At 41.5% G+C, this 26650-nt stretch overlaps 1 protein-coding gene across 5 annotated transcripts in view; it reads right to left on the reverse strand.

The window, feature by feature from the left end:
* FLNB (filamin B) overlaps positions 1-26650 on the reverse strand; it is a 166727-nt gene that overhangs the window by 23428 nt on the left and 116649 nt on the right. Inside the window, exons 24-34 of one of the 5 annotated variants that reach the window (XM_075574819.1) lie at positions 25603-25763; positions 21442-21609; positions 15601-15693; positions 14055-14178; positions 12707-12863; positions 9533-9722; positions 7213-7460; positions 5710-5781; positions 3575-3677; positions 1836-1976; positions 677-805 (exon numbers count right to left, since the gene is read on the reverse strand). In XM_075574819.1, the coding sequence (XP_075430934.1) occupies positions 677-805; positions 1836-1976; positions 3575-3677; positions 5710-5781; positions 7213-7460; positions 9533-9722; positions 12707-12863; positions 14055-14178; positions 15601-15693; positions 21442-21609; positions 25603-25763 (1586 nt within the window). Of the gene's footprint in view, positions 1-676; positions 806-1835; positions 1977-3574; positions 3678-5709; positions 5782-7212; positions 7461-9532; positions 9723-12706; positions 12864-14054; positions 14179-15600; positions 15694-19892; positions 19986-21441; positions 21610-25602; positions 25764-26650 lie in introns of all 5 variants that reach the window. The other 4 variants (XM_075574814.1, XM_075574816.1, XM_075574815.1 and 1 more) reach the window with 4 other exon arrangements.

The raw sequence follows: 26650 nt of genomic DNA on the forward strand, positions 1-26650 counted from the left end.
CAACCAAGAACAACTGTGGAGCTCTGATCAGCTTTGGCTTCTATATTTTCCCGGCCTCCATTTAGAAACATGGAGAACCGGGTGCCAACCAACCAGTAAAGTCCATTACTCCGCAGGAGCGATGGGGGGACATCCAGAACAAGCTATTTAGGAGAGGGAGGTGGAGCCAGTGCTTTAGGATGGTCCCAAGGGGCAGGGCCTGGGAGCATGGGAAATTGGTGATGACCAATGGGAACCGGAGCCAGGACCCAAACTCCTGTCCCCAAAATCCAGCTCCATACCTCCTGCAGGGTTAGACGCCTCACTGCCGGGGAGAGAGCAATGCTCTGGCCTTAGAGTGTCTACTCTCCGAGCAGGTGGGCGTGCCCTTCCCCAGCCTTCCATTGTCCCTAAACACCTCACCTGACCCCACACAAAGGCTAGCCCACTGACTCACTGTATGTTGGCCACTTAGCTACTGTTGCTAGCCCAGGCACACGAGACACACGGATAGTTTCAAACAGTATACACAGATACATAACTTTATTTAGATATTACCAGGGTTGGAGGTCAGTCTCCAACCCTGGGGTGGCACATTAATACCTTGATTAGGTCGCGGTGTAACGTTTACTTGTGTATGTCATGCTGCCCCCACAGTCACAGGTAGCATGCAAAATATAAAAGAGTGAATAAATACCATCTCCAGCATCTTCCGTTACAATGGTGAAGGTTGCTGGCTTGTTAGCGACTCCGTATATAAGGCCCGGTCCATACGCTGCAACATTTCCAGTGTTTGGATAGTTCACGTAGAACTGCAACGGGCTTTCTACATATAAATATACAGAAGTTTAACGCACGTATTAATTGCTGTAAACCATACTAGAATGTCAACCAAAACTGTCCATAACAGAATAGCATTACCACCTACAGTATCGTTTCTATCTAGGAATGTTGTGATTTTATAATATTCCCATTACATAAATTCAAAAAGGTAGCGCAGTTCCAGAGGGATAAATATCAAATGTTATGCAAAAGGGAAAGTATTTCCTGCGTATCCTTATTATGCCAAAACAGCTGCATAGTTCAAAACATTTCCTTCTGTTCATTAACACTAGAATAACACAGCATAGCCTACAATAATACACCTTGTACATTAAATGGCACGCCCGGCACTAGATGGCGCTCTCAGTGTATACACATTTTTGTGGTAATCAGCGTTGTAAGTGTATACCTGGGAGAAAAATAGACCGCGATCTCCATATCTAGAAGCTGAAAGTTAAATAGTTACCAAAAACGTCCAGGAATACTTCACTCGAGACTGAACAAAAGTAATGGACGGCGGAAGTGATACCATTACTGGCCGACCTGTGGTTAGTGTAAAGGTTTTCAGGGCCACGGAGGCCCCTTCAGGAAGGTTTGTAACAAACAGAAGGAGAGAGAGACCTTCGTAGCCCTGAAAGGTTGCACTCTTTAACCGCTACTTAGCCATTAAATGTATCACTTCTACCTTACTTTAGTTCTATCTACTCTACGGGCAAACATGGTACCAGCGTCTTATCGGAGAGTGAAATATTTAACAATATATACTGCAACTAATGTAACTTAACTACATATTTCGAAAATGGCCAACAGTGCAAACATGTACACACACACACACACACACACACACACACACACACACACACACACACACACACACACACACACACACACACACACACACACACACACACACACACACACACACACACACACACACACACACACACACACACACACCTCTTCAGAACCCTAATGAGGAGTGAAAGGCAATGTAGGCTCTGGCTGTGCATGACCAGGCCTCAGATCAATCGTACCTGGGATGTGAGCTCCATTACATTTAATATGTAACTCATGGAGGCCGGTTTCTGTGGGAATGTATCGGACAGACACAGTGCCATCATTGTTGTCAACAATTTCAGCCGGTGCGGCTTTCCCCGAGGGCATGTGAACTTCACCTGAGTGGGGCAAAATAAGCACACAATCTCATGTTTCCTTTTCACATTTCAGAATTGCGACACGGTTTAAATAATGACCTTTTTCTTTGTGTTAGAATACCGTACGCTTTCCGGTTTTTACCCTATACAAAGCATGTACACGTCGGCAGGGCCGGATTAAAGCCTTTCTAGGCCCTGGGAACTCATAATCTTAGGGACCCAAGATGGATCTCTAGATCAATATTTGCATTGTATACAATGTATACAGAGCACTCTTTTTCAAAGCTGAAACCTGTCAATAACGGTCTCCGGTCATCCATGGGACAGAAGCGACCATCTTCATTTGCACTACTCTCAATTGATAATGAGCTTCTGCAAAAATTGGAAGATGTCTGTGATTTTGCCAACAAAAAGAGCCGCAAAGTTAGGGTGACCAGGCGCCCCGGTTTTTAAGCCTCAGTCCCGACTTTTTAGCTTGCTGTCCCGGTATACCGCTGGCAGTGCATGCACGATCGGAACTTGCCGGCCGCACATGCGTCGCTGGCGGGTGCTCTTCGCGCATGCGCAGTAGGTGCTCATGCAGTTAGCCGACTTCGCATGCGCGACATTTGTCGCGTTATTTGCCTGGACAAAAGTGGTCCCCCCTACACAACGTTAATGTTTAATGTACATTTACTTAAGTCAGAGCTAATATCACTAAACTTAATTCCGATATCCAACGCTTTACATTGCACTAATGTGTTATGCTGTTACGCTACTTATAATCCAGGCCTGTACGTAGGACCCATTCCAGATACTGTGAAGCTGCTTCCCTGAGCTGGAGAAGAGTTTCATTTGAATGGAAATGATTTATTTGCTAGCACAGGGAAGAAAGTTCACAACATATCGAGTCAAGGTTCGTGCTACAGGAGCCTGCAACCCAGAATGGTGCATTGCAGGCATTCCCAGCCTTGAAGGAGTTAATGCGTTGGATGTCAGCACACTTCAGATCAAAGCAAAAAAATAAATACAAACTTTTAGTGTTTATTAGAGGTATTATTTTAGATGTATTTTCATTTTAAACTTACAAATCCGCTGCTTTCATGTTTTTAATATTTATCTCCTATTTACAGTATAATGAAGTTAAAAAAAACACCATACCAGGTGATCTAAAACATATCCGGCTTTTATAAGGCACATAAATAAAGATTATTGCCAAGATCCCAAACTCACAGTTGTCAGGTCAGAATTTATTTTCTTTTAGAAAATGCACAATAAATCGGCCTTACTTTTTCAGGAATCCGAATTTAAAAAAATTCCAACCATAAATAAAAATACCACATGTGGTGCATTTGCATATCTGTCCCCGTTGGGGAAAGGCTGGGTTGCAGACCTATCAGAGACATGCAAATGCACCAGAAGTGATATTTTTTATTTACTGTGCGGGTGGATGTTTTGTATTTTTTTATTTTACCCACCATAACTTATTTAATTTCTGAACCAGACACTTGTAGCCCAATAGATGTGATGACAGAGTAACATCTATATCTACCACCACAAGGAGAATCTCATTGAATCTGGAACACCAGCGGAATCTTGTTGTATTCCACACGGGATATTACGGACCACCAATGTCTCACCTGTTATCTCTCCTGTCCTTATGGCAAACGGAATAACCATATCAAAAGGTCGGAACCCCATGCCATTCATTGAGCCAATCGGAGAGTAAGCCGCTTCGGATACCTGAGGGATATAACAAGTTAAGAACTCTGGAAGAAAACAAACAACGGAACTGCTGATTATGCAAAGAGACTGCATGGAAGGGGGAAAATCCCCTGAGTGACTAAAGCTGCCAGATTCAGGCTTTTCTGAGTACAAGAAGACATGTTGGTTCTGATCATGAAGTTCTCTAGGATATGAACCAAGGTTTGACATGTGGGGTTTTAAAACCTCACATACAAAACTATGAATTTTAACACTAGTCTTAAAAAAATGTTTCCCAACAAGGACGAGAAGCCCTTGAAGGTTTTCTGTATATGTTTGGATCTGTTTATGGCATCCGAACTATGATATCTACGGTGTAGTTAAAAGGTCGGTACTTTGCTTACAATGCAGTTGTATTTACTATGCCTTAATAAAACACTTAGCAAGACACATACTGTGGTACAAACCCCACCGGATGTATTCTCCATGGCAATGTACTGAACGTTTGGCATATCAGTGTCTGGAGGGCTTTGATAACGTCATCACTTCATTTTGTGACTTCTTACATTGCAATGTTTTAAATGTAGCAGAGGTTGAACTTGATGGACGTACGTCTTTTTTCAACCTCATCTACTATGTAACTATGTAATGTGAAGCACTAAGAAAGATTTCCAGGCATTTATAGGTTTCCAAACAAACCTGTGTTAAAGCTGCAGTTCAATCTTTTTTTTATTTTTTATTTTTATTTATTTTTTTACTTCAATAGTTTCATGTGGGCAATCTCTAATTACCTAAAGAACTGTATAGCTGCAGGTGAATTCGTTTCCATGTATTGATCGGTGAAATTTGGTGACATAATTAGTGAAGGGATCTGTTTATATTCTGCTTCAGTCCATCAGTGGAAGCTCATGAATATTCATGAGCACTCCTGCACTGACATGTGCTAGAGGGAGGGCAGGGCTGACAAAGGGGTGTGCCAGGGCTTGTGACAGGACATGAAGGGGCAGTGCCTTAGCAAATGGTTGTTAAAATAGAATACAAGAAAATTGGTCTTTCAAAGTTGTTTTTTTAAAAACAGAAAATGCTAAAAGTATTTTTTCTTACTACAGAACTGATTTATTAAAAAAAACACACATGCAGGATATTGACTGAACTGCAGCTTTAAAGTAATACTGTATACACTATATTACACATGCATTATAGACTACCGTAGCACCCGATTCTCCGTATTCTTGGAGTATACATCACATATGCTGGCATTGCACATTATGTTATCAGAGAGACCTAGCCAATTTGTTCAAGACTATCCTCCATGGTCACTGTAATATCAATGTACACAGTCTATTTGCAAAACCACCAATATGGGTTATAGATGAGGAAATACAATACAGTGCGTATGAATATGGATGTACGGAACCAGAGAAGCGCCATCGGAAGCATGAAGCTTTAATAGCTTGTGGGTCTGGAAAAGAAAGTGAATTTTATGTTGTGTGGACAGAAGCAGTAGCGGCCAACGCCGGTCCTCAAGACCCCAAGCAGGTCAGGTTTTCAGGATATCAATTCCTCAGCACAGGTGGCTTAATGAGTGGCTGTCTAAGACTGCACCACCTGTGCTGAAGCAGGGATATCCTGAAAACATGACCTGTTGGTGGCCCCTGGTATAAGGAATGAAATAACAGCGACCCACATTCTGTCTTGCGGACATGTTTTTAGTAACAATGATTTTCAATGAATAACCAAAAATGAGTATTACGATGGATTGCCAGGGTTTGCAAATAGTAAGGTAAGAAAAAAATAGAGAGAAGGGAAAAATCAAGTTCAGAGTCGTCAATCAGAACGGAGCACCTTCCCCAGGAACATCCATCCATTAAGTGCAATAAACCCTCATTTGGTTCTGATTTGTCTCTCCCTAAAATGCAAAAGGTTATGGAATCAAGTGGAAGACGTGATCAGAGGAGCCGAGGATGGCTGAAGCAGTCCCAAGAGGCGGCAGTGCCATTTTCTGCAATGAAACATCAACATGGAAAGGAAGAGGATTGGTCGCAGGGTACGGAAATGAATAAAAATATACCAAAGGTGCGTGGCCGGGAGGACATGCACTAAGTGGCTGGTCCTGTGCCACTATTGGGACTTCATCTGTGGCCTGGTTGGTGGAACATGGAGGTTACAAAGACGGAAAAAAAAAATTGTAAACGTTATCAGTGGATTGGATGGCTATAGACATCCAGTAACCGCAATACTTTATCAGTGATATAAGATAATGTGATTATCAGAATCGTAACAATAAATAACAATACCACGTGTGGTTAGGGTTGCCAGGCGGCTTCTCCAAAAATACTGGACACAAGGGTGAAAGGTGTGACGTGCTTGACACACACACACCTCTCTCCGCTGCATGCCGTTTCCTCCTCGCCTTGGACCTACCCCCAGGCTCCTGACATCTCCCCCTGATTGGCTGCTGCTGGGCAATGCAGCCTATCAGGATGGAGGAAGCTGCCACGCCCCCTAGCAACAGCCTTTGCTTGGGGTAAATTCCGCGTCCTCCCCAAGCCGGTCAGGTCACTATGTCCAGAGAGGTAATACCGGACACACACATATCCAATATTACCTCTGATTTTTTTACTGGACAGTGTCCGAATACAGGACATTCCAATTCAATACTGGACACCTGGCAACCCTATGTGGTGCATTTGCATGTCTCAGACAGGTCTGCAGCCCTGTCTTTCCCCATTATCACTTAGCAAACAGTGCTTCTACCGCAGCCAGGGATTCTGGGTAATGACATGCACGTGAGACTAGTAACTAAAACAGTGCAGAAGCATTTGAACAATCTCGAGTGCGTGGGAACACGATCCGTTGCAGTTATGGGTATTATTACAACCTACAACATCCAATATTGTACACACAGATTGTTGTTAAAGCTTGTGCATTATATCGAAATGCATTATGACATAAGAGTCAGGCCTGTACATGTACGCACACAAAGGATGCTTAGGTGACTAGCTGGTTACATCAAGTGTTTATTCATTACCTAGGCAGAAATACACAATGGACCCTTGAATCAGAGAAGTGAACATTTCCTAACAGTTGATGTGTGCTACTCAGATCCATCAACGACTGCTTTATCTATAGATTATCACCAGCATTTGGATTATCTTAACCCTTTCACTGCCAGAGGCATCAGCAGCACTGTGGACCCTTAGGCAGCAAGAGTGTTAATTACCCGTGACACAAATGTAGCAGTCATCATCGTTTCCCAAATAACACAACCGATCCCGTTATAATGCAGTGTAACAGTTCCATAGGATTAAATGGCAGTGGCGATACAGAATACATCAATCTCTCTCACCAAAAAAGGAACAATGAATCCTGATACAGTACAATGACGTTTGCTAAATATTATTACAGGTAGTGTTTGCAATTTTAATTACATGTAGCAGCAGCAGCGCCGACAAACTGGATCAAAGCATTTTAACCACAATGGGAAGGGTAATACAGATGGGCACTTCAATGATATAAAATAGATTGAAACGCGTGAAAAAGCACGGTGCTTAAACATGATAAAATCTCTTACCATTACAGTGAAGGGACTATTCGGGATGTCTACGCCCCCGAAGCGGACATGGATGACATACGGTCCAGTTTTAGCCGTCGTATAGAAGATGTCATAAGTGCCGTCCTCATTCTCAAACACCTCGGCATCCGATTCCAGGCCGTCTGGATCCAGAACCGTGCACGTTACTTTTCCTTTCCCGGCAGTTGCGGCATCCACCACAAAACCAACCTCCTCACCGGGCTTCACCGCCGGTTCAATGCCGGGACCTAAAACAGACCGTTCACTCAGAAACACAGCAATATCATACACACCCAGCCATGCAATATTATCCAACGCCTCTTAACCCTGGTCAGGGAACACAAGTTATTGCCAAGGATGTCCCAACACATTCTCGTCATATTGGGTGGAGATCCCCTTAGTACAATATATGTCCTTCCAATTTCATTTTAATTGCTATGAAGAGGGAATAGTTGGTGTGAATAATCACCAATGGTTTGTAATGTATTGCTTGGGCTTGAGGTGGAAATCTCCTGGAAAAGGCGATCATAAAAGGCAGAAAGAATATGGTCTCTTTGTTTTTTAGATTGCCCATCGCAAGACAAAAATGAGATTAACTTTTTCAGTACACCAGTGTGACACACAACCCTTCTGTGACTTCTGTCTCCCAGGGACCTCCATGTGTAAGAAGGTCAAACTGGATATGTTTAATGTACTTTTTTCTAGGTCTAGACTAGAGTCTACAGTAGTGGTGGCCAATTTCAGTCTTTATGAGCTACAAACAGGTCAGGTTTTCAGGATATCTCTGCTTCAGCACAGGTTTGAGCCACCTGTACTGAAGCAGTGATATCCTGAAAACCTGACCTGTTGCTGGCCCTTGAGAACTGGAGTTGGCCGCCCCTGGGCTACAGTTTACCTGCTCTATGATGTTTGAAAGCTTGAAGCAGGATTGGGAAACATGTGGGGGCCTGTGATTACAACACTTTATCCCATATCTTCACTGTACATTGGATTGATGTTGGATCCTTTTTAATTTCAGCTACAACTATGTCAGGTTGGAGACTGGAAACACATTTAACGTGGGTTGCTGGCTCCACAGCCCCTCGGCATAACAGAATACATTTCTTTGTGCAGCAGATAGAGCTTTAGAAAACCCGTGGATAAGCACTTGAGTATGTTTGCATTTAAAGTTGCAAGTGGTCCTGAAATCTTATAAACTCATTTTATCACCACGTCTCACTTTCACCCAACTATCTGTAGGCAGTGGCATGTATTTGTTGTTCCCGGACAAGAATGAGTGCTCCCCAGGAGAATTACATCATTGTACAATATAAAGAGTTTGTACTTGTGAAATCTAGAAGTCAAAAAAGGTAAAGCAGCTAAAAAAATGTTAAGGATTTGACTGCTTGAAGAATGTAGGGAAATTAGAACTGAAATCAAGTGGCATTCATACCAAAAACAAATAGAAGTAAACTCTCTCTTCAAACAGAAAATTACTTGATCAACCTTTAAAAATTAAAGGGAATTTTGAGCTGAATGAAATCCGACTCCCTAATGCGTTCATTTAAACAACCAAACTGGGGATAAATAACATCCATGTGTATAGTTAGGCAGGGGATAAGCAAGCCATTCATTCCCGTCAAAATGCCAACAAATAGGCATGTTTGTGTAATGACGCTCCCTGGCATGCACGGTGTAATGTATCCTTTTAAATCCAAGGAGCTCGAGAGGAAAACCTCAACCAATGCTCAAGATCCTTGAGAGGTCCTGCAGCTGGCCAATGGTTGGACAATGAAAGGATTGCTACAGAATGAGATACTTTCCCATTTTAGCAAGGTATTGCATTACCAGTGGAATAATGTAATCATCCTTCATCGGTTATTGTAGATCTTACCCATCCTTTCATGCAGCTCAAGGCCTCCTGCAAAATGCAGGATTTGTGAATGCTGTGGCAAGATTTTAACTGTGAATGTGTCATTGTATTTTATTGACCCAGCAACAGAAATCATTTACAATCTTATGTTTGGAGTTTCCAATACAAAAGGATAAACTTCCCCAAGGTATCAAAGCTGGGACCCCGGGATTTCGTCAGTGTTCTCTCCTCTCCTCCTTTCAGTTATTATTTCATTAAACGAGTTCATGATCTGTGTTGCGGATAACTGCTAATTAAAGACCATAGTACGTGTTGGGTCTAAATGGCGTGTTCTGGAAACCACTGACCATGTTTCTATGCATACTGTTAAAATGCTATCTTCCTCCTTCACCATCATATTAAAGTATGGCTAATCTTAAAACAAAACTGCCATGGGTCCTATAACAACGGTCAGAGTTGAAGTCATACCTGATGCAGTGCATTTGCTGGCATCCCCTGATGGTGTTGCCCGAATTCTGTATGGGGAGTAAGGGATGTCATCTCCCCCGTACTTAACAGCAACCTGATACCGCCCAGTTTTGTCTGGGACATAGGACACTCCATAAGTGCCATCCTTGTTGTCACAGATCTGTGCTTTCTTCGGCTTGCCTTCTTGGTCCTATATTCAATGGAAAAACCACCATGTAAACGATGTCACAAGAAGCTTTTATCCATACACCTATCTTTCTTTTCTTGCGTACACCAATCATGACTGCATGTTTCATTGCACTGAGGATATGGTCAGATGGATAGACTAATGTAGATCACACACATCAAAGCGAAATGCTCAAAGAACTAGATTGGTCATCACTTGAGTCTAGATGCAAAGTTCATCTTTCCTGTATTGCCTTCAAATACTTTCTGGGCAAAGTATCCATCTATCTGAACAAGCTCCTCACCCCTACCACATGCAGCACTTATAACCTGAGATCTGACTGCAAAAGACTGTTCATGGTCCCAAGGCTCCAAAAAAGTAATCGTCCGCTCCTCCTCCTCTTACTGTGCACCCCAAAACTGGAACAATCTACCGAAGACTCTCACAGCCGCCACCAGTCTAAGTTCTTTCAAAACTAAAGCGGTCTCACATTTTAACCTGGTCTGTAACTGTTACATACGCCTATAATATATATTATCTCTAACTGTGCATGCTGTATTTGTATATAATGTATACCCTGTTCACTTATGCAACTGTATTTGTAACCATGTATTTGTCATCTTATCTCTATGCCCAGGACATACTTGAAAACGAGAGGTAACTCTCACAGTATAAAACTGGTAAAACATTTTTATAAATAAATAAACAAAAGAAAAAGGATGTATTTATTGGTCTGCAATATGTTTCTGATCCATCCAGCATCAAAGAAAAAGATCATCTCCAGGACGCCATCTAATGAGCATCTTCTGTGACACAAAGGGTGCGCAAATTTACCTACATGTGCCCCCCTGTCTCCTCTCCGGCGTCAAATGGCGTTGCGGGGGTCATGTGACTTCACGTTGCCATGGCAACGTGACGTCACGACGCCGGTTGCCATGGAGACGCATCGCTGGAACTCCAAGGTAAGTGAAAAGTTACAGAGGCCTCGCGCGATCCCCGGCATTTATTTTAAATGCCTTTGGGGAAGCGTGGGGCCTCTAACAGCTGCACACCCCCCAGAAAATCGAGCCTCCCACTTTGCACCCCCCTGTGTTACACAAGCTTGTTTTGAGAAAGTGCCAAGAGATCCTTTTGTCCGTTTATTTGTTCTAAAAGTATTCTGAGAATATTCCCCAGGCAGAATTTTACTTTAATTCCTTTAAAAATACTAAGGTTTCTTGTTTGTGACGATTTACACGTTGTAACTCCCTGAAGGACATTTCTTGTAATCCGCAACATCCTGAAAACACTCAACAGCAAGCAGCATACGCTCGAGCATGAGATGCAATTTCCAGTTAAAAACTGGTTTTGAGCCCAAAAATATTGAATGTAATGTTTTGCAAAAATTAAACAAGAGGTCAAGACAAAACAAAAACTGTGAAATACAGCAGGGCCTCGCTTCTCGGTGCCCCGGTTTTCGACGATCCGCCAATACGGCGGTAACGAAAAGGGGGCTGCCCTGACTGCGCATGCGCAGAACAGGGAAGTCCGAGGTTGTGCATAAGGGGAAATTTCAGGTTAGCGCATGCGCACATGCCGAAAATCGCCAGTTCTGCTTTCCGGTGGGCCCTTAAAACGGAACCCGCCACATGCCTGGGGCCCTCCTGCGGGTCATATTTTTCCAAGACAGAATTACAAATGTCACACAGCTACTTTGCCAATTTTGTGATGTTGTCCTATTGGAGACGATAAATATGAGAACACTAAAACTAGACTCCATCTGCACTAGCACGGTCATATTCTAACCAGCACTAAATACAACAAACACTATATTTAAGCTGTAAGACACATTTGCGCCCAAGTTTTTGTCCTTAATGTACATGTTAATCATTTAGAGAACAAATCTAGAGGGTGAAATCCCGCAATTGAATTATGCGCAATTCTCAATTTCATGTTGAATATTGTTTTATCAACTTTAAAAAATATGAGCGGTTGAAACAGTGTCTGGGAAGTCAAAATAGAGGTTTATTTTTAACGTATTTAAAATATTAAAATAAATTAAAATTACCACAATTTAACCTAATAATATCTACAAACCATAACGTGATAGTGAAAAAAAAGGAAAATCCAAATTGAATGTTCCACTCAAAAAAAAATCCAGAGAGAAATATAGTCCCAATAGAAGATCCAGGGAGCGTCTTTGCAGCTTTAAGGGGAGTGGTATAGCCAACTACTTTTGGAATCTATGAACAAAAAACAAACAAAAGCGCAAGCTCCATAGCACGTAACGGAGTAAAAAATAAGGTACATTTATTTAAAAAATCAGCAACCCATAAGAATGTGCACTTACAGGATTTCAAACAGAACCATTCGTGGGAGAGAAATCTCTATTGTGGTCATCTGCGGTGGTAGGGTGAGTCCCAGGTTTGCAACGTGGATGTAAACAGCCCAGGTTCACCATGAATTGGCAGCAAGATATAAGGGCATCCAATGATATTTGGACATTGGATGCCTTTATATCTTGCTGCCAATTCATGGTGAACCTGGGCTGTTTACATCCACGCTGCAAACCTGGGACTCACCCTACCACCGCAGATGACCACAATAGAGATTTCTCTCCCACGAATGGTTCTGTTTGAAATCCTGTAAGTGCACATTCTTATGGGTTGCTGATTTTTAAAATAAATGTACCTTATTTTTTACTCAGTTACGTGCTATGGAGCTTGCGCTTTTTTATTTGTTTTTTGTTCATATATATATATATATATATATATATATATATATATATATATATATATCAGATAGTAGTATACAAGTTCACCTCATCGGCTTAAGGGGGAAGGATGCTGGGGTTAGGTACCACTCTGATTATAGTATTTTCTATTGTAGCCTAAACCCAATCCAAGTTGTGTCAAGTACTTAGATTTATAAATTCAGTAAGACCGCTTTAATTTTCAGACTTCTTAACCCCAATTCTATTGAAGGGCTTTCAGGAAGAGTAAGAAAGGAATCCCAATAATTTAACTTACAGTTATTTGCACAGATAAGGGTCCCTGTCCTGCATCCTTGGCATCTACAGCAAAATCAACCGGCAGACTGGCCGAAACTCCTTGGGAACTTAGCCCAGGGCCATTGGCTGTCACTTTGTTGGCATCGTACGTTGGAAGAACCTTCACCTTGAAAGGACTTGACATAGCAAACAAAAAAAGAAGTCAGTTTCTGATAACGCATGCAACTTGTTTAACTACCAATGTCTAGGGTTGCCAGGTGGCTTCTCCAAAAATACTGGACACAATGGTGAAATGTGCGACGTGCTGGGGACATCGCTCCATGCTGTTTCCTCCTCTTTGGCTCCTGACACATCCTCCTGATTGGCTACATTACCCAGACATACATACATGTCTAGTATTACCTCTAATTTTTTACTGGACAGTGTCCAAAATACAGGACAGTCCGCTTGAATACTGAACACCTGGCAAGCCTACCAATGTACTTCCACATTGTTTAAGTATAATAATTCATGCATATCCTTCACATTAGTTATCATTTTGTACAGGAATCTCATATGGCTTTTTAAAATGGTGAAATAAATAATAAGTCTTCAAATCTCATTAAGCTGAAATCATGGTCTTGTGGTTACATAATGGTACTGGCGTTCAGCTATAAAAAAAAAAAGGTATGGAAGACGTGTTGCAACCCGATACTTGTGTGGCTGTAAAACTCATGTACAGCGATGAAGACGTTTTACGATTATCCAATAAAAGGTATCATAAGCTACTGTATAAGTCATTTGCAACTATCCATGGCCAGGATGGCTTCTAAAGCTCTTTACCATGCATTAAAATATCACTCGGTCTAAGTAGTTACCATTTATGCCAGTTCCAAGAGCCATGTATATTCTATTTATGCGTTGACCCAAATATACACGATCATTCACTTAGGAAATAGTACTTGCCCATGGGTTTAGGGAGAAACTTCTTTAACAAGAGAGCAATACATTACTGGCGTTTCTGATAGTGTACAGTTTATATTAATCTATTTATTGAAGACATTGTAGCTATATTATTGTATAGTGCATCGATTGGTATTAGGGAGATGGGAAGAATATGAATACTTGCCGTAGCTCAGCTTATAGTAGCTAGAATAATGCACAAGGTGCATGAAAGAAATGTCACAAAGAATGAGATATTATAAGGGTTATTTATTAAACTGGGACACTGCCAATTGGGGCGCTATTGCACGTAAACTACCGACTTCACAAGGAGTTTCTTGGTGCCCTGATCGGCACAATCACCGTTTAATGGATAACCCCCCCATGCCTCCGATTACCCTGGACAGTTTACATTTCTGTCTCATTGCCACTTGTAATGTTTTTACCTTCTGGGGATTTCTTCATCTGCATACTGGACAGAGACTGTGTAAGGACCTTCCAGAGTGGGTGTGTAGGACACCGTATGTGTTCCATCTCCATCGTCTGCTATGTCAACGGGCTCAACAACCCCTATGCAACATAAAAACACAAAATACTCTGAATACTTTTTACGGCTAGAGCGATCTGTAATGCAACATGGTGGCAAAAAGGGCAAACGAATCCTAACGCATCCAGACCGGCTTTACAGCATCCAGTATATCAGCTCAGTTATGTGCCGCAAACGAAACCTGGGAATTTTGTCTCTTTGTGGAGGAAATACAACACTTTTTTGTGTCAATTGTTACCCATCTAGACCTGTGAATAGCTTATTGGTGCGTCTTCCCAAATAGCTAGCCATTTAAATTTGTATTGCAAGTCCTTTGGGTTTACCACAGGGCTTCTGCCGTTTAATGCATGACCTTCATTAAAATCGACATGTTGATTGCAATTAGCCAAGTATAATGTATTCTGATTCCTAAAGAAACGCAGTGCTCCAGGAAATAATTGTAGAAGCCAAATGGCTTGTATGTTGAAAGAGAACACGCCACCATTAAAGGAATTAGTGTTTGTAATAATATGAGGACAACAGCCTTGGTTCTAATTTTGGGAGCTACTGGGATAAGACTCGTCCCATTCACTCCAGTGATAGCTGTATAAATAAGGTTCTGAAAAGATTTGTTTAATAATCCATTCAATTAGTGCATTAGTCCACAGTATTATTAGATGCTCTTTGCTGAGTCCTCTATACATTTTGAATTCAAATAATGTAATCAATATCAGGAAGAATGTCATTATGTTGGGGGAAAAAAAAAGGTACCCACAAACCAAGCATGATTTTATATATTAAAGCAGCAGGCTATCCTAGATTACAAAAAAGGTCATTCTTAGCATATACTGTACGAAGTATACAATTTGTAACCCATAAATCAATGAGTCAAGGGTTTCTTTTGCTTATCAAACCTATGCCCAAGTTAAATTATGTTCCCAATGAATTAAGCAGTCTGCTTTTATAGTTCCAGACATGTCATTTGCGCCGATTGGGCAGGATGGACAGCTGCTTTTAATATGCATTGCCACAAATTATATGACTTCAGCTAAACTGCCAGTAAGTAGACCTGCTTCTACTGATCTAAATGCCCGAATGTCATCGGCTGTTGGTGAGTTCAAGCCTGCATACCAGCATTTAGGTAAGTAATACTAGTGATACTTGCTTGGCAATTAAGTTAAAATATATTCGGTATGTGACAATGCCCATTTAAATGAATTAGAAAATCAGGCCAAATCAAGAATTTTTGCCAGTTGTATAAACACAATAAATAAGTTATATAAATAATTTGATGTTATTGCATATGAAAAATCATAACTATTACATAAACCAGATTATTTGGTATTGTCAATTAGTGAACCGATTAGTGCTGATTAATACCATGGAAATAAAGGTGGACTAAATACAGAAAAATCAGGATTGATCGGAAGTTGGCTTTTCCTGGAGCATAGGACAAAAGTTCAAACCTGGCTCATTTGAATCCCGCTTGAAGTCACCTTTAAAGAAATCTGATATGGCTTTCAGTGGGCTGCGTCTCGTTGGGGAATCTGTCTCATCGGCTAGAAATAAAGACTGTTATAAGGCCCACCTTACACAATGACATTATGTTTCATCAGCTGGACCACTTTAATGATCCTCTTCAATTAGAATTTAAAGTCGTTTGAATATCCCACGGTCGCAGTAGATATCTGATCACCTTACAAATCCTCCTGAGATCATGACTTGGTAACCTGAGAATATGATATCCTTTCCGAAGGCGAAGAAAGTCAGATCCAGAGAATCATTACGACAGCCAAGTGAAGAACCCTACTCTTTATTCTGAATGCAATGTAGTTAAACACCTTACAAGACCTTCCAACAGAGGAGAAGTGAAAAGACCAATATGAGATACCACTAACACTAATGAAAGGTTATAACAAAAACTATATTCATAAACAGAGTCAAATAATAAGTGATTAATTTCCTTAATGTGGATGTCTTGATGAGTGAGCCTTGTAATCTAAACACAACCTGTCAGGTCAGAAAACTCAATATATATCTAAATAACATAGGGGGTCATTCTATATACTACGAACCAGATGACTTTTGGGGTGAAAACAATAACAGCCGCTTTAGAGTATATCGAATGTACCCCTTACGCACGCATTCCTTCTCCATTTATTCTCCCAGTGGCTTCAAAAGGTTGACATGCAGGAGTTGAGTTACCATCAATATGAGATTCCAGTAACACCAATGAAAGGTCATTACAAAAACTATATTCATACAGTCAAATAATAAGTGATTCATTTCCTTAATGCGGATGTCTTGATTCGTGAACCTCGTCATCCTGTCAGATAATGCATTCACTTTACGTTTACCGCAGCAGCACCTTACTGCCACTCTGGTAACATGTGATATGTCCAAACTCCATAATATCATCACAGACCATGTGCAACTCATACCACAACAAAATGGTGATGGGGCTAAAATTGGTAATATAGAGATAGGTATGAAAGAAAACGCAAGCTATTTAGAAAGGGAATAATTAAACCATCGGACACTATTAAGTAGATTATCAATATGTCAACTGGTCAACAACCCCGACATACACATGCCGAACAAGACTCCCGAAACTCTTTATTGCTAGTGACCTGTAATGCAACATGGCAGCAAACCAGACACAAGCAAGCCTAAAGCATCCAGACCTGTTTCAGTATCCTGTTCATCAGCTCAGCCGACACCTGTGAATTCTGTCTCTTTGTGGAACACAACACTTATTACATCAGTTGTTACCCTCCAAGAACTATTAGAAGCTTATTAATGCTTATTCGCAAAGAGGTGGCAGTTTTAATCCACACGGTGAACTCTTTGGGTTTAGCTTCTGCCGTTTAGTGAATGACCATGACTATGTAACTATGTAACTATGTAACCATTATATCTTCATGCTGATTACAATTACCCAAGTACAGCCCTCCATATGGGATCCAGGGATTTATTTTTTAACTGAGTCATATACTCTAGCGGAACTATATTGACTATTAGAGGTGGTTCCATGTAAGGGTTCACATTCCTACACCATATGCCAACTGTGATATTACCTCTTAGTCTGGCCATATAATCTTATGAGATCCAGGTATCTACACTCCTAACCACCCCTTCCTCTTGGGGATTGCCCCCTCATTAGGGGTGACTTCATTAGTCAGCTTTATCAGGATCTTGTCCATCTCCCCCTTTCCTCGCTACATCTGCATACCTCCATGTTACTTCATACACTATTAGCCCCCCCCCCCCCCATATGATATGGTATAATGTTAGTACCTCTCTAACTACATGTCTCCTATCTCCTCCAGTCATACATCCATACATCACCGACACCGCAAGACCACACTTGGGTTATCCTGCCTTTATTTTGGCATGTCAGATATACTTATGTGAGAGATACCTGGGGGTCTGTTGTAACGTTTCCCCACATTATTTCGCTTATAGAATTGGCAGCGATCTGCAAATTCCTCACTAGTGCAGCAAAACTTTAACGTTTATTGAAACCTCCCCGTGGGGATCGCATTAAATAGAGACTCCTTTAATAGGGAACTCACAAGGAGTTAATTATCAGCGACCTGCCCGCTTCTCATTACGAGAACGGGTATTTAAGGATCCAGTGGAGTAGGTTCCTTACCACTCCTGCCCTGACGAAGCGTAGCTTCCTACGCGAAACGGCCCGTCGGTTTTATACGACGTCATTCCTCTGACGTCGGTGGTGGTGACCAGAACGATGTTAGGAGCTCCGGTGTACCGTGCAAACTGACACAAACTCGGCGGATCGGGTAGTATTGGATACTGACTCTTACTTACCTGCTTTTCTCGCCTTTACAACCGCCTGACATGAAGTGTTTGCATAGTTAAAACGGCAATATTTGCGGCTTGTTTTGATGGGAATTTATTCTATTAAGGGGATAGACGATATGCTCATATGTATACGTTTAAACGCCTGTCCTCTGCTGCATACCAGTGTTATGAAACACAATACCCATTGATACATGTTGCATTATTTTACGGATGTTGCATTCGCTCAAGCTTTTGATCATACTAGGGATACAACATTATACACTGTAAGTGTTATATTGTGTTCAGTATCTCCAGCTGTCCGTAGCCATTTTCCTTTGCACTCTGTCAGGACCGTGGCAAATAGTGCCTATACAGCCCACCATCAGGTACTCCTTTAAGGGTTATACTTTAAATAAATGGTTTGGCATTTATTTCCCTTATAAGAGCATTATACCTGGAGAACGTGAGATAACACTCTCTATCCTGGTCACCGCTTACCATATTTTTAAACACACCCTTTTTTACCCCACACTCCCTGATATTGTCCCCTCTTGTATTTAATAAAACTTTTTGTTTTGCGTCGTGTAGCACTTGGCTATTAGCCTGGGATATATTGTGTAGTCCCTTTAAGTGTTTGTCCTCATAGAGTGCAACTTAGGGTTTCTTGTCCAACTGGGGGTTCCGACCCCACTTGGATTTTTTGTGTTCATCCAAGTGCATTGTATTCTGATTCCTAAAGAAACGCAGTGCTCTAGGAAATAACAATTGTAGCAGCCAAATGGCTTGTATGATGAAAGAGAACACGCCACCATTAAAGGAATTAGTGTTTGTAACAATACGAGGACAACAGCCTTGGTTCTAATTTTGGGAGCAACTGGGATAAGACTCGTCCCATTCACTCCAGTGATATCTGTATAAATAAGGTTCTGAAAAGATTAGTTTAACAATCCATTCCATTAGTGCATTAGTCCAGGGGCGCTCAATTCCAGTCCTCAAGCCCCCCCAAACAAGTCGGGGTTTCAGGATATCCCAGCTTCAGCACAGGTGGCTCAATCAGAGGCTCAGTTTAAAAGACTGAGCCACCTGTGCTGAAGCTGGGATTGCCTGGAAACCCAACCTATTTGGGGAGCAGGGAGGCTTGAGGACTGGAGTTGAGCACCCTGCATTAGTCCACAATATTAGATACTATTGGCTCCAATAAACATTTGTAATGCAAATCATTTTATCAAAATCAAATCGGGAAGAATGTCATATTGCTGATAAAAAGGTACCCGTAACCCGAGTACGTACGATTTTATGTATTAAAGCAGGAAGCCATCCCAGATCACAAAAAAAGGTAATCATTACGATTCATTATACGATTTGTAACCCATATGCCAATGAGTCCAAGGGTTTCCTTTGATTATCAAACCTATGCCCAATCATGTCCCCAATGAATTAAGCAGTCTGATTTTATAGTTTCAGGACATGTCATTTGAGCCGATTAGGCAGGATGGACAGCTGCTTTTAATATGCATTGCACACATTATAGGACTTCAGCTAAACAGCCAGTAAGTAGACCTGCTTCTACTGATCTAAATGCCCGCATGGGACCGGCTGTTGGCGAGTTTAAGCCTGTATACCAGCATTTAGGCAAGTACACTAAATTGCCAAGCAAGTATCACTAGTATTAAATATATTCTGTATGCGAGAATGCACCTTTTACATTAATTATAACAAAATCAGGTCTCAAATCAAGATCTTTTGCCAGGTTGTGTAAATTAATTAAAATGAGGTCTATAAAATCAATTCAATTTTCATCTGTATCAAAAAGAAGAATGATGACAAACCTGATTATTTGGTATTGTCAAATAGTAAAATAACTGATTAGTGATGATTAATACTATCGAAATCAAGGAAAATCAGCATCAATCTGAAGTTGGCTTTTCCTGGAGCATAGGACAAAAGTTCAAACCTGGCTCATTTGAATCCGGCTTGAGGTCCCCGTTAAAGAAATCTGATATGGCTTTCAGTGGGCTGCGTCTCGTTGGGGAATCTGTCTCATCGGCTAGAAATAAAGACTGTTATAAGGCCCACCTTACACAATGACATTATGTTTCATCAGCTGGGCCACTTTAATGATCCTCTTCAATTAGAATTTAAAGTCGTTTGAATATCCCACGGTCGCAGTAGATATCTGATCACCTTACAAATCCTCCTGAGATCATGACTTAGTAACCTGAGAATATGATATACTTTCTGAAGGCGAAGAAAGTCAGATCCAGAGAATCATTACGACAGCCAAGTGAAGAACCCTACTCTTTATTCTGAATGCAATGTAGTTAAACACCTTACAAGACCTTCCAACAGAGGAGAAGTGAAAAGACCAATATGAGATACCACTAACACTAATGAAAGGTCATTACAAAAACTATATTCATAAACAGAGTCAAATAATAAGTCGCTTTAGAGTATATGTGAATGTACCCCTTACGCATGCATTCCTTCTCCATTCATTCTCCCAGTGGGCTTCAAAAGGTTGACATGCAGGAGTTGAGTTACCATCAAATACATCTCTCACAGGCTGTCAGATAATTAATTAACTGGACGTTGACCCCCCCAGCATCACCTTATTGCCATTAGAGTAATGGGTAATATGACAAAACTCCGTAATATCACAGACCACGCGCAGCTTTTACCACTACAAAATAGCGAAAGGAATGTGATTGGATAGTGCAGTGACCGTTATGACAGGAAACTGAAGCTATGTAGAGAGGGAATAGTTAAACATCTAACAGAGGTGGCCAACTCCAGTCCTCAAGGGCCACCAACCGATCAGGATTTTCGGATATCCCAGCTTCAGCACAGGTGACTCAATCAGTGGCCCAGTCTTTAACTGAGCCGCTGATTGAGCCACCTGTGCTAAAGCTGGGATATTCTGAAAACCTGACCTTGTAGGTTGCCTATATAAAACAGATGTATCAGACTGCTCTCCCTGTTGGTGGCCTGTAAGGACTGGAGTTGCCCACCTCTGCTCCAACACTATAAACTTGGTTACGCCGAAACATGGAACACAACATTACTATGGTCAACGGTCTCCTCAAAGATTAAAATCTTGAATTAAGACACAGAGAGAAAGAACAACGAGCAGAGCATCCACGATCTGCACGGAGACACCAGCAGCAGAGACTGTTCTGTAGGATCACATTTTCATTTGAAACCGGGAGATGAGAACAGTCCCAACTCGTAGCTATCGAGAGGAGCACCGCTATCCCACCCACTGAGAGATCCTTTTTGATATTTTGTGGAAAGCGTTGTTGACGTTAGTCCAATAAAAAGCTGCTTATCTGGAATACTTTAGTATTCTACTGGTGTTTGATAAGACAGAGCCAGAAATAATGGCCATATTACTGGGCTTAATCAGTGGCTCCCGTTAGGTGGAACTGAAAATGTAAGACTTCTATAAGATCTAAATACAAAAAGGTGAAAATGTTTCTGATTTACCGTCCCAAATAGTTCCTTACCTCGAGGTCCAGTCACCAGCACATTCAGGGGAGCAATACCAGCCTTGCTCGAGTCCACTGTGAATTGTTGAGGGATTTTTGCCCGCACAGCTGTTCCTAGCCCAGGTCCTGCTATCTTAACCTTGCTGGGATCTACAACGTCTTTGGCAGGTACTTTGTACGGGCTGCCTGCAAAGCAAACGTCAGAGCAACAGATGAGCAAGGATACTTCCATCGCAACAGATGGGCAATAACATGGAAACGATGGTTCGAGTCAAACAAACGTCCAACCAAAAAATTCATCCAGCCAGAAGAGGTCACCTATTATAATAACAATAATAATAATAGCATGTTCTTGTATAGCGCTGCTAGTTGTACGCAGCACTTTACAGAGACATTTTGCAGGCTGAGGTCCCTGCCCCGTGGAGCTTACAATCTATTTTTTGGCGCCTGAGGCACAGGGAGATAAAGTGACTTGCCCAAGGTCACAAGTAGCCGACACCGGGAATTGAACCAGGCTCCCCTGCTTCAAACTCTCAGTGCCAGTCAGTGTCTTTACTTCTCCTTATTCCTTCAGACTGTTTCCATAGCAGAATTTGAATGCTGTGATAAAGTGAGATCCAGCATAAAAATATCCTTACATACATAGCACAATGTACTTTAATTAGATGCGCTGCGTGGAACTCTGAATGATACCGTACTGGTGCCCACATGGAACTTAACGGACTTCGGCGGTCTTGAAGTGGCAAGCACAACAAGGACTATGTCCAGTTGTGGGTCCTATGACCGGGAGAAAACAGTTGTTCTCGGATACTTAATGACTAAAAAAAACTCTGCATTTTACCAGCATTGATCTGCTACACAAACCATGCAAGGATATCAGGAGCACTCATGTATACTTTACTACAGGGAGCTCAACTCCAGTCCTCAAGACCGCCCCACCACCAACAGGTTAGGTTTTCAGAATATCCCAGCTTCAGCACAGGTGGCTCAATCAGTCCCTGCTTCAGCATAGGTGGCTCAGTCTGAAGCAGGGACTGATTGAGCCACCTGTGCTGAAGCTGGGATATCTTGAAAACCTGACCTGTTGGGGGAGTGGGGGGGGGGGGCGCGCTTGATTACTGGAGTTGACTTACTAGACTATTCAGGCAAGGAAGAGAAACCAATGGCAGGCACAGCACATGGAGAAGGTGGAGATTCATATTGTTGCGGGGTGCTGCAGGGTGCTGCGGGGGGCTGCAGGGTGCCTCCAGCCCTTAAATACTGGAAATGACCTCATGATATATGAATTGCAAGAACTAACGTTGGACGGTTTTGTCTTGCAATGAGTCCAACCCCACCTTATTTTACAATTTCCACTAATTATGCTACACTTGGGTAATCAGAGGAGTTCACTGGTTGACAGGAATGTAAAAACGGGGTAATTGTGGCAGGTATACTTGTACAGTCATTAGCAGGGATTTCACAGGAGTTTATACTTCCCATACTTGCAGATGCTTACACTTATTTATCTTCAACTAGGGGTTGTCAACTACAGTCTCCCCCTGCACCCCCCCCCCCCCCCCAACAGGCTAGGTTTGAAGGATATCCCAGCTTCAGCACAGGTGGCTCAATCAGTGGTGCAGTTGAAGAGCCTGCTTTAGCACAGGTAGCTCAATCACCGATTGAGCTACCTGTGCTGACGCAGGTGTCTTGCGGACTGGAGTTGAGAACCCCTGCCTTAAACTGAAGGGCGAGTTGTACTCAGAAAAATAAAATAAAGAATATTGTAGACAGAATATCAAGATAAACTCATAAAAAACTAGCTGATGGAAACCAAAATAATTGCACAATGAATTAACCCCTATAGTGTCAGAACAGACGGTAACAAATCCATATCAATCGGTGGTCTAAACGAATAAATGGTTCTCACACTTGCTTAAAGCAGCATATGAGTAGCACCGTGGCTGATACTATACACCACACAAAAAGCTTGACCCCCTGCTGACGCACTTACCAGAACGCCCTCCTGTCTCTGTGTGTTCTCCCTACCTACCAATTAGATTGTAAGCTCCTCGGAGCAGGGACTCCTCTTCCTAAATGTTACTTTTGTCTGAAGCACATATTCACATGATCTGTTATTTATATGATTGTCACATGTATTACTGTGAAGCGCTATGTACATTAATGGCGCTATATAAATAAAGACACAATACAATTCTCTATGCACAAGGAATAACTTGGAAATGCCAAAACTATCAGCAGTAAGAATACAACTCACAGTCACACAGGGTTTTTAGGGGTCATTGTGTCCTCATTTACTTGACCTCTCACTCTCTCCTAGATTGACCTCTGCTGTCAAGTACTTCTACACTGTTTACTCAAATGAGTCTGCCCAATGCTAATTGCCAACAGCACAGTGCAAAGAAATGCACGTCAGACCATTAGTACTGAAGGAGTTAAGAGGTTCATATTTCATAATGAATGCTTTTTTTAGCAGATGTTGCTGAAAATTTCCTTCAACTAGAAAATATCGCCCCTCAAAACCTCTCGTGAGCACAATTGGCTTGCAGCTGAAGATTCCTGATGAGAGTATAACATTACTGAAATGATACATTGTATCCTTTACAAATACACTGTATGGTTGAGATGCACTGTGTTCCTGTTGCCAAAGCAATGCTAGCCCCTCAAAGGGATGGCTTTCCAACGAAAAGAATGACGTTAGCTCCACAACCACTTTGTACCGAGAATAGATAGTAAGTGACCTCAAATTGTCACGGCTCCAAATTTAAACTGACTTCGCTGGAAAAAAATTGTAGTAATAATATATTGCACCATAAATATGAGTACAGTTTAGAGCTTAAATTAGTAATTTCATATACTTGTTTTTAGAATTTAAAATGGTTCTTTTGAATGATTTCACTGAAATTAGAAGACAGTCACTGTAGGATTGTCATTCATATGAAAGGAGGTATACAGGGTTATACAAAATAAACAAACATGGGAAGGAAGGAGGGAGTATCCGATTCCCAATATTTGGAGCCAGGAAGGAATTTATTTTCCCCTTTTGAAATATCAATAGATAATGTGTCACTGGGGTTTTGTTTGCCTTCCTCTGGATCAATAAACTGTAAATACAAAAAAATAGGATAAAGCAGGGGTGCGCAAACTGGGGGCGCGAGATTTTCGGGGGGGGGGGGGGGGTTATTACAGAGGCCCCGCACTCTTCCACACAACATTTAAATTAAATGCCAGGGTAGCACACGAGGCCTCTGTAACTCACTCTTACCTGCTCTGACTGGCTACTGGTGACGTGTCGGCATGACAACACGGCTTCAAATGACGCCGCCGATGCCAAACGGAAGGTAAGAGGGGGGAGGGGGGGCGAGAGCAGGCAGGGGGGCGCAAAGAAAAAAGTTTGCGCACCTCTGGGATAAAGTATCTGTCGTCTAAATTTAGCATAGGTTGAACTTGCCCTTTTTTTTCAACCTCATCTACTATGTAACTCTATTTATTATATTGTAAATTCATTAGGTTTGGTTGGAATATGAACAGATGTCAAAGGAATTGTTCTGCCAGGCAAAGAATCTTCTCTGTAGATTTGGTTACAGAAGAGGTATTTTTAAGTCAATAGATAAGCTTAGAACTAATACTGTAGGTAGTAGGAAGAAACCATACAGCGGTCTTGCGTTATTTGAAAAGGTCTGTCAAAGTTGGTACGCTGATGTAATCATTTCTCTAATAAGTTCATTTCCTTGTATGAAGGATGGGGATGGAATGGTATCATTTTGGATTGAAGGCAGCTATACGATTGTTGCAGAAGGCTCATGATGATACCATATTCGGTCACGGGGAGAAGAGGGACAGAGTAAGGATTATTTCCTGTATAACACTATTGGCAGATTTAGTTAGAAAGGGTAGCCAGGATGACGTCACGATAACAGGAAAAAAAAAGGTTTTTCCCCAAGCTAAGGAATTAGATGCAATCTCTTTGAAAAGAACATAACTTATTTGATAGAACCGCCATGTATCTGCTCTTTCTGAATGTAAATAATATCTTCGGATAATAAACATTTGTTGTGTGTGCTAAAAGCCGGAAGGCAGAGCTTTTTTATGGTGCTGTTGAAAATATTACAGTCACTACATAATTGGTGCATTACTTTCACAATCATTTGTACCACACAAGATACCTGGATATCCTACCTGGTATATGTTCTCCATCATAAGTGATATTAACATCGTATTCGCCTGGTGCATACGGCGTAAATTCCACACTGCAGCTTCCATCCTTGTTATCTTTACAAGACATTTTGGATTCTGACGGACCCTCAACTGTAATTCCAAGACCACCAATCCCAGCCCCCCTGCAAGACAACATTTAATATGATATTGATGCAAATATAAGTATTTTGTGCCCGTGTGCTTATTATAGGTTAATCCACGGATCTACTCTGATAGTCAAGAAAAATGTTCAATATCTTGACTTGTTGAAAGTTCATAAACACAGAACTCGCAGAGTTTCATTTGAGTTTACGATTGCAATTCAATTGCCCCAATACAAGTTAGATTTTCTGTGTACTCTTTTCCCTATGTTTTACATAAAGATCCCTGCTTTACAAATAGTCTGCATCATAAACCAGGGGTGCCCAACACCAGTCCTCAAGATGCCCCAACCGGTCAGGTTTTTAAATATCCCTGCTTCAGCACAGGTGGCTCAAATCAGTCCTTGCTTCAGCACAGATGCCTCAGTCAAAGTCTGAGACACTGATTAAGCCACCTGTGCTGAAGCTGGGGTATCCTTAAAACCTGTCCTGTTGGGGGGGTCTTGAAGACTGGAGTCGAGCACCCCTATCAAATCACGGTATGCATGACAAGACGAAAATACATCAAATTCATAATATATTTATCTTGATTTAAAAAATATCAATTTCCATCTATACATATATGTTTGAGAAATGTGAATGGCGTTTGCATATATACATTTCCATAAAGTGATAATGACTCAGGTTAAATTCCATCTAAAATCAAATTTTAACCATCATTAAAAAAAATCTCGCTCCAGGGTGAGAACGCTACATAACCAACGGCAGAGACACGTCACTTACTCTATGATAAAGCGCCAGGCTAGGTGTGAAACGCATATTATTTCTACCTTCATCTGGTTTGGTTTGTGCCAATATTCTAGCGGCTTCTGCTTGCACTCAAGCCTTTATATTCATGTGCTGTGTGCCGCCATTTTTTTAAACTTTTT

This window comes from Ascaphus truei, chromosome 17 (assembly GCF_040206685.1).
Source record: "Ascaphus truei isolate aAscTru1 chromosome 17, aAscTru1.hap1, whole genome shotgun sequence".
Taxonomy (NCBI): domain Eukaryota; kingdom Metazoa; phylum Chordata; class Amphibia; order Anura; family Ascaphidae; genus Ascaphus; species Ascaphus truei.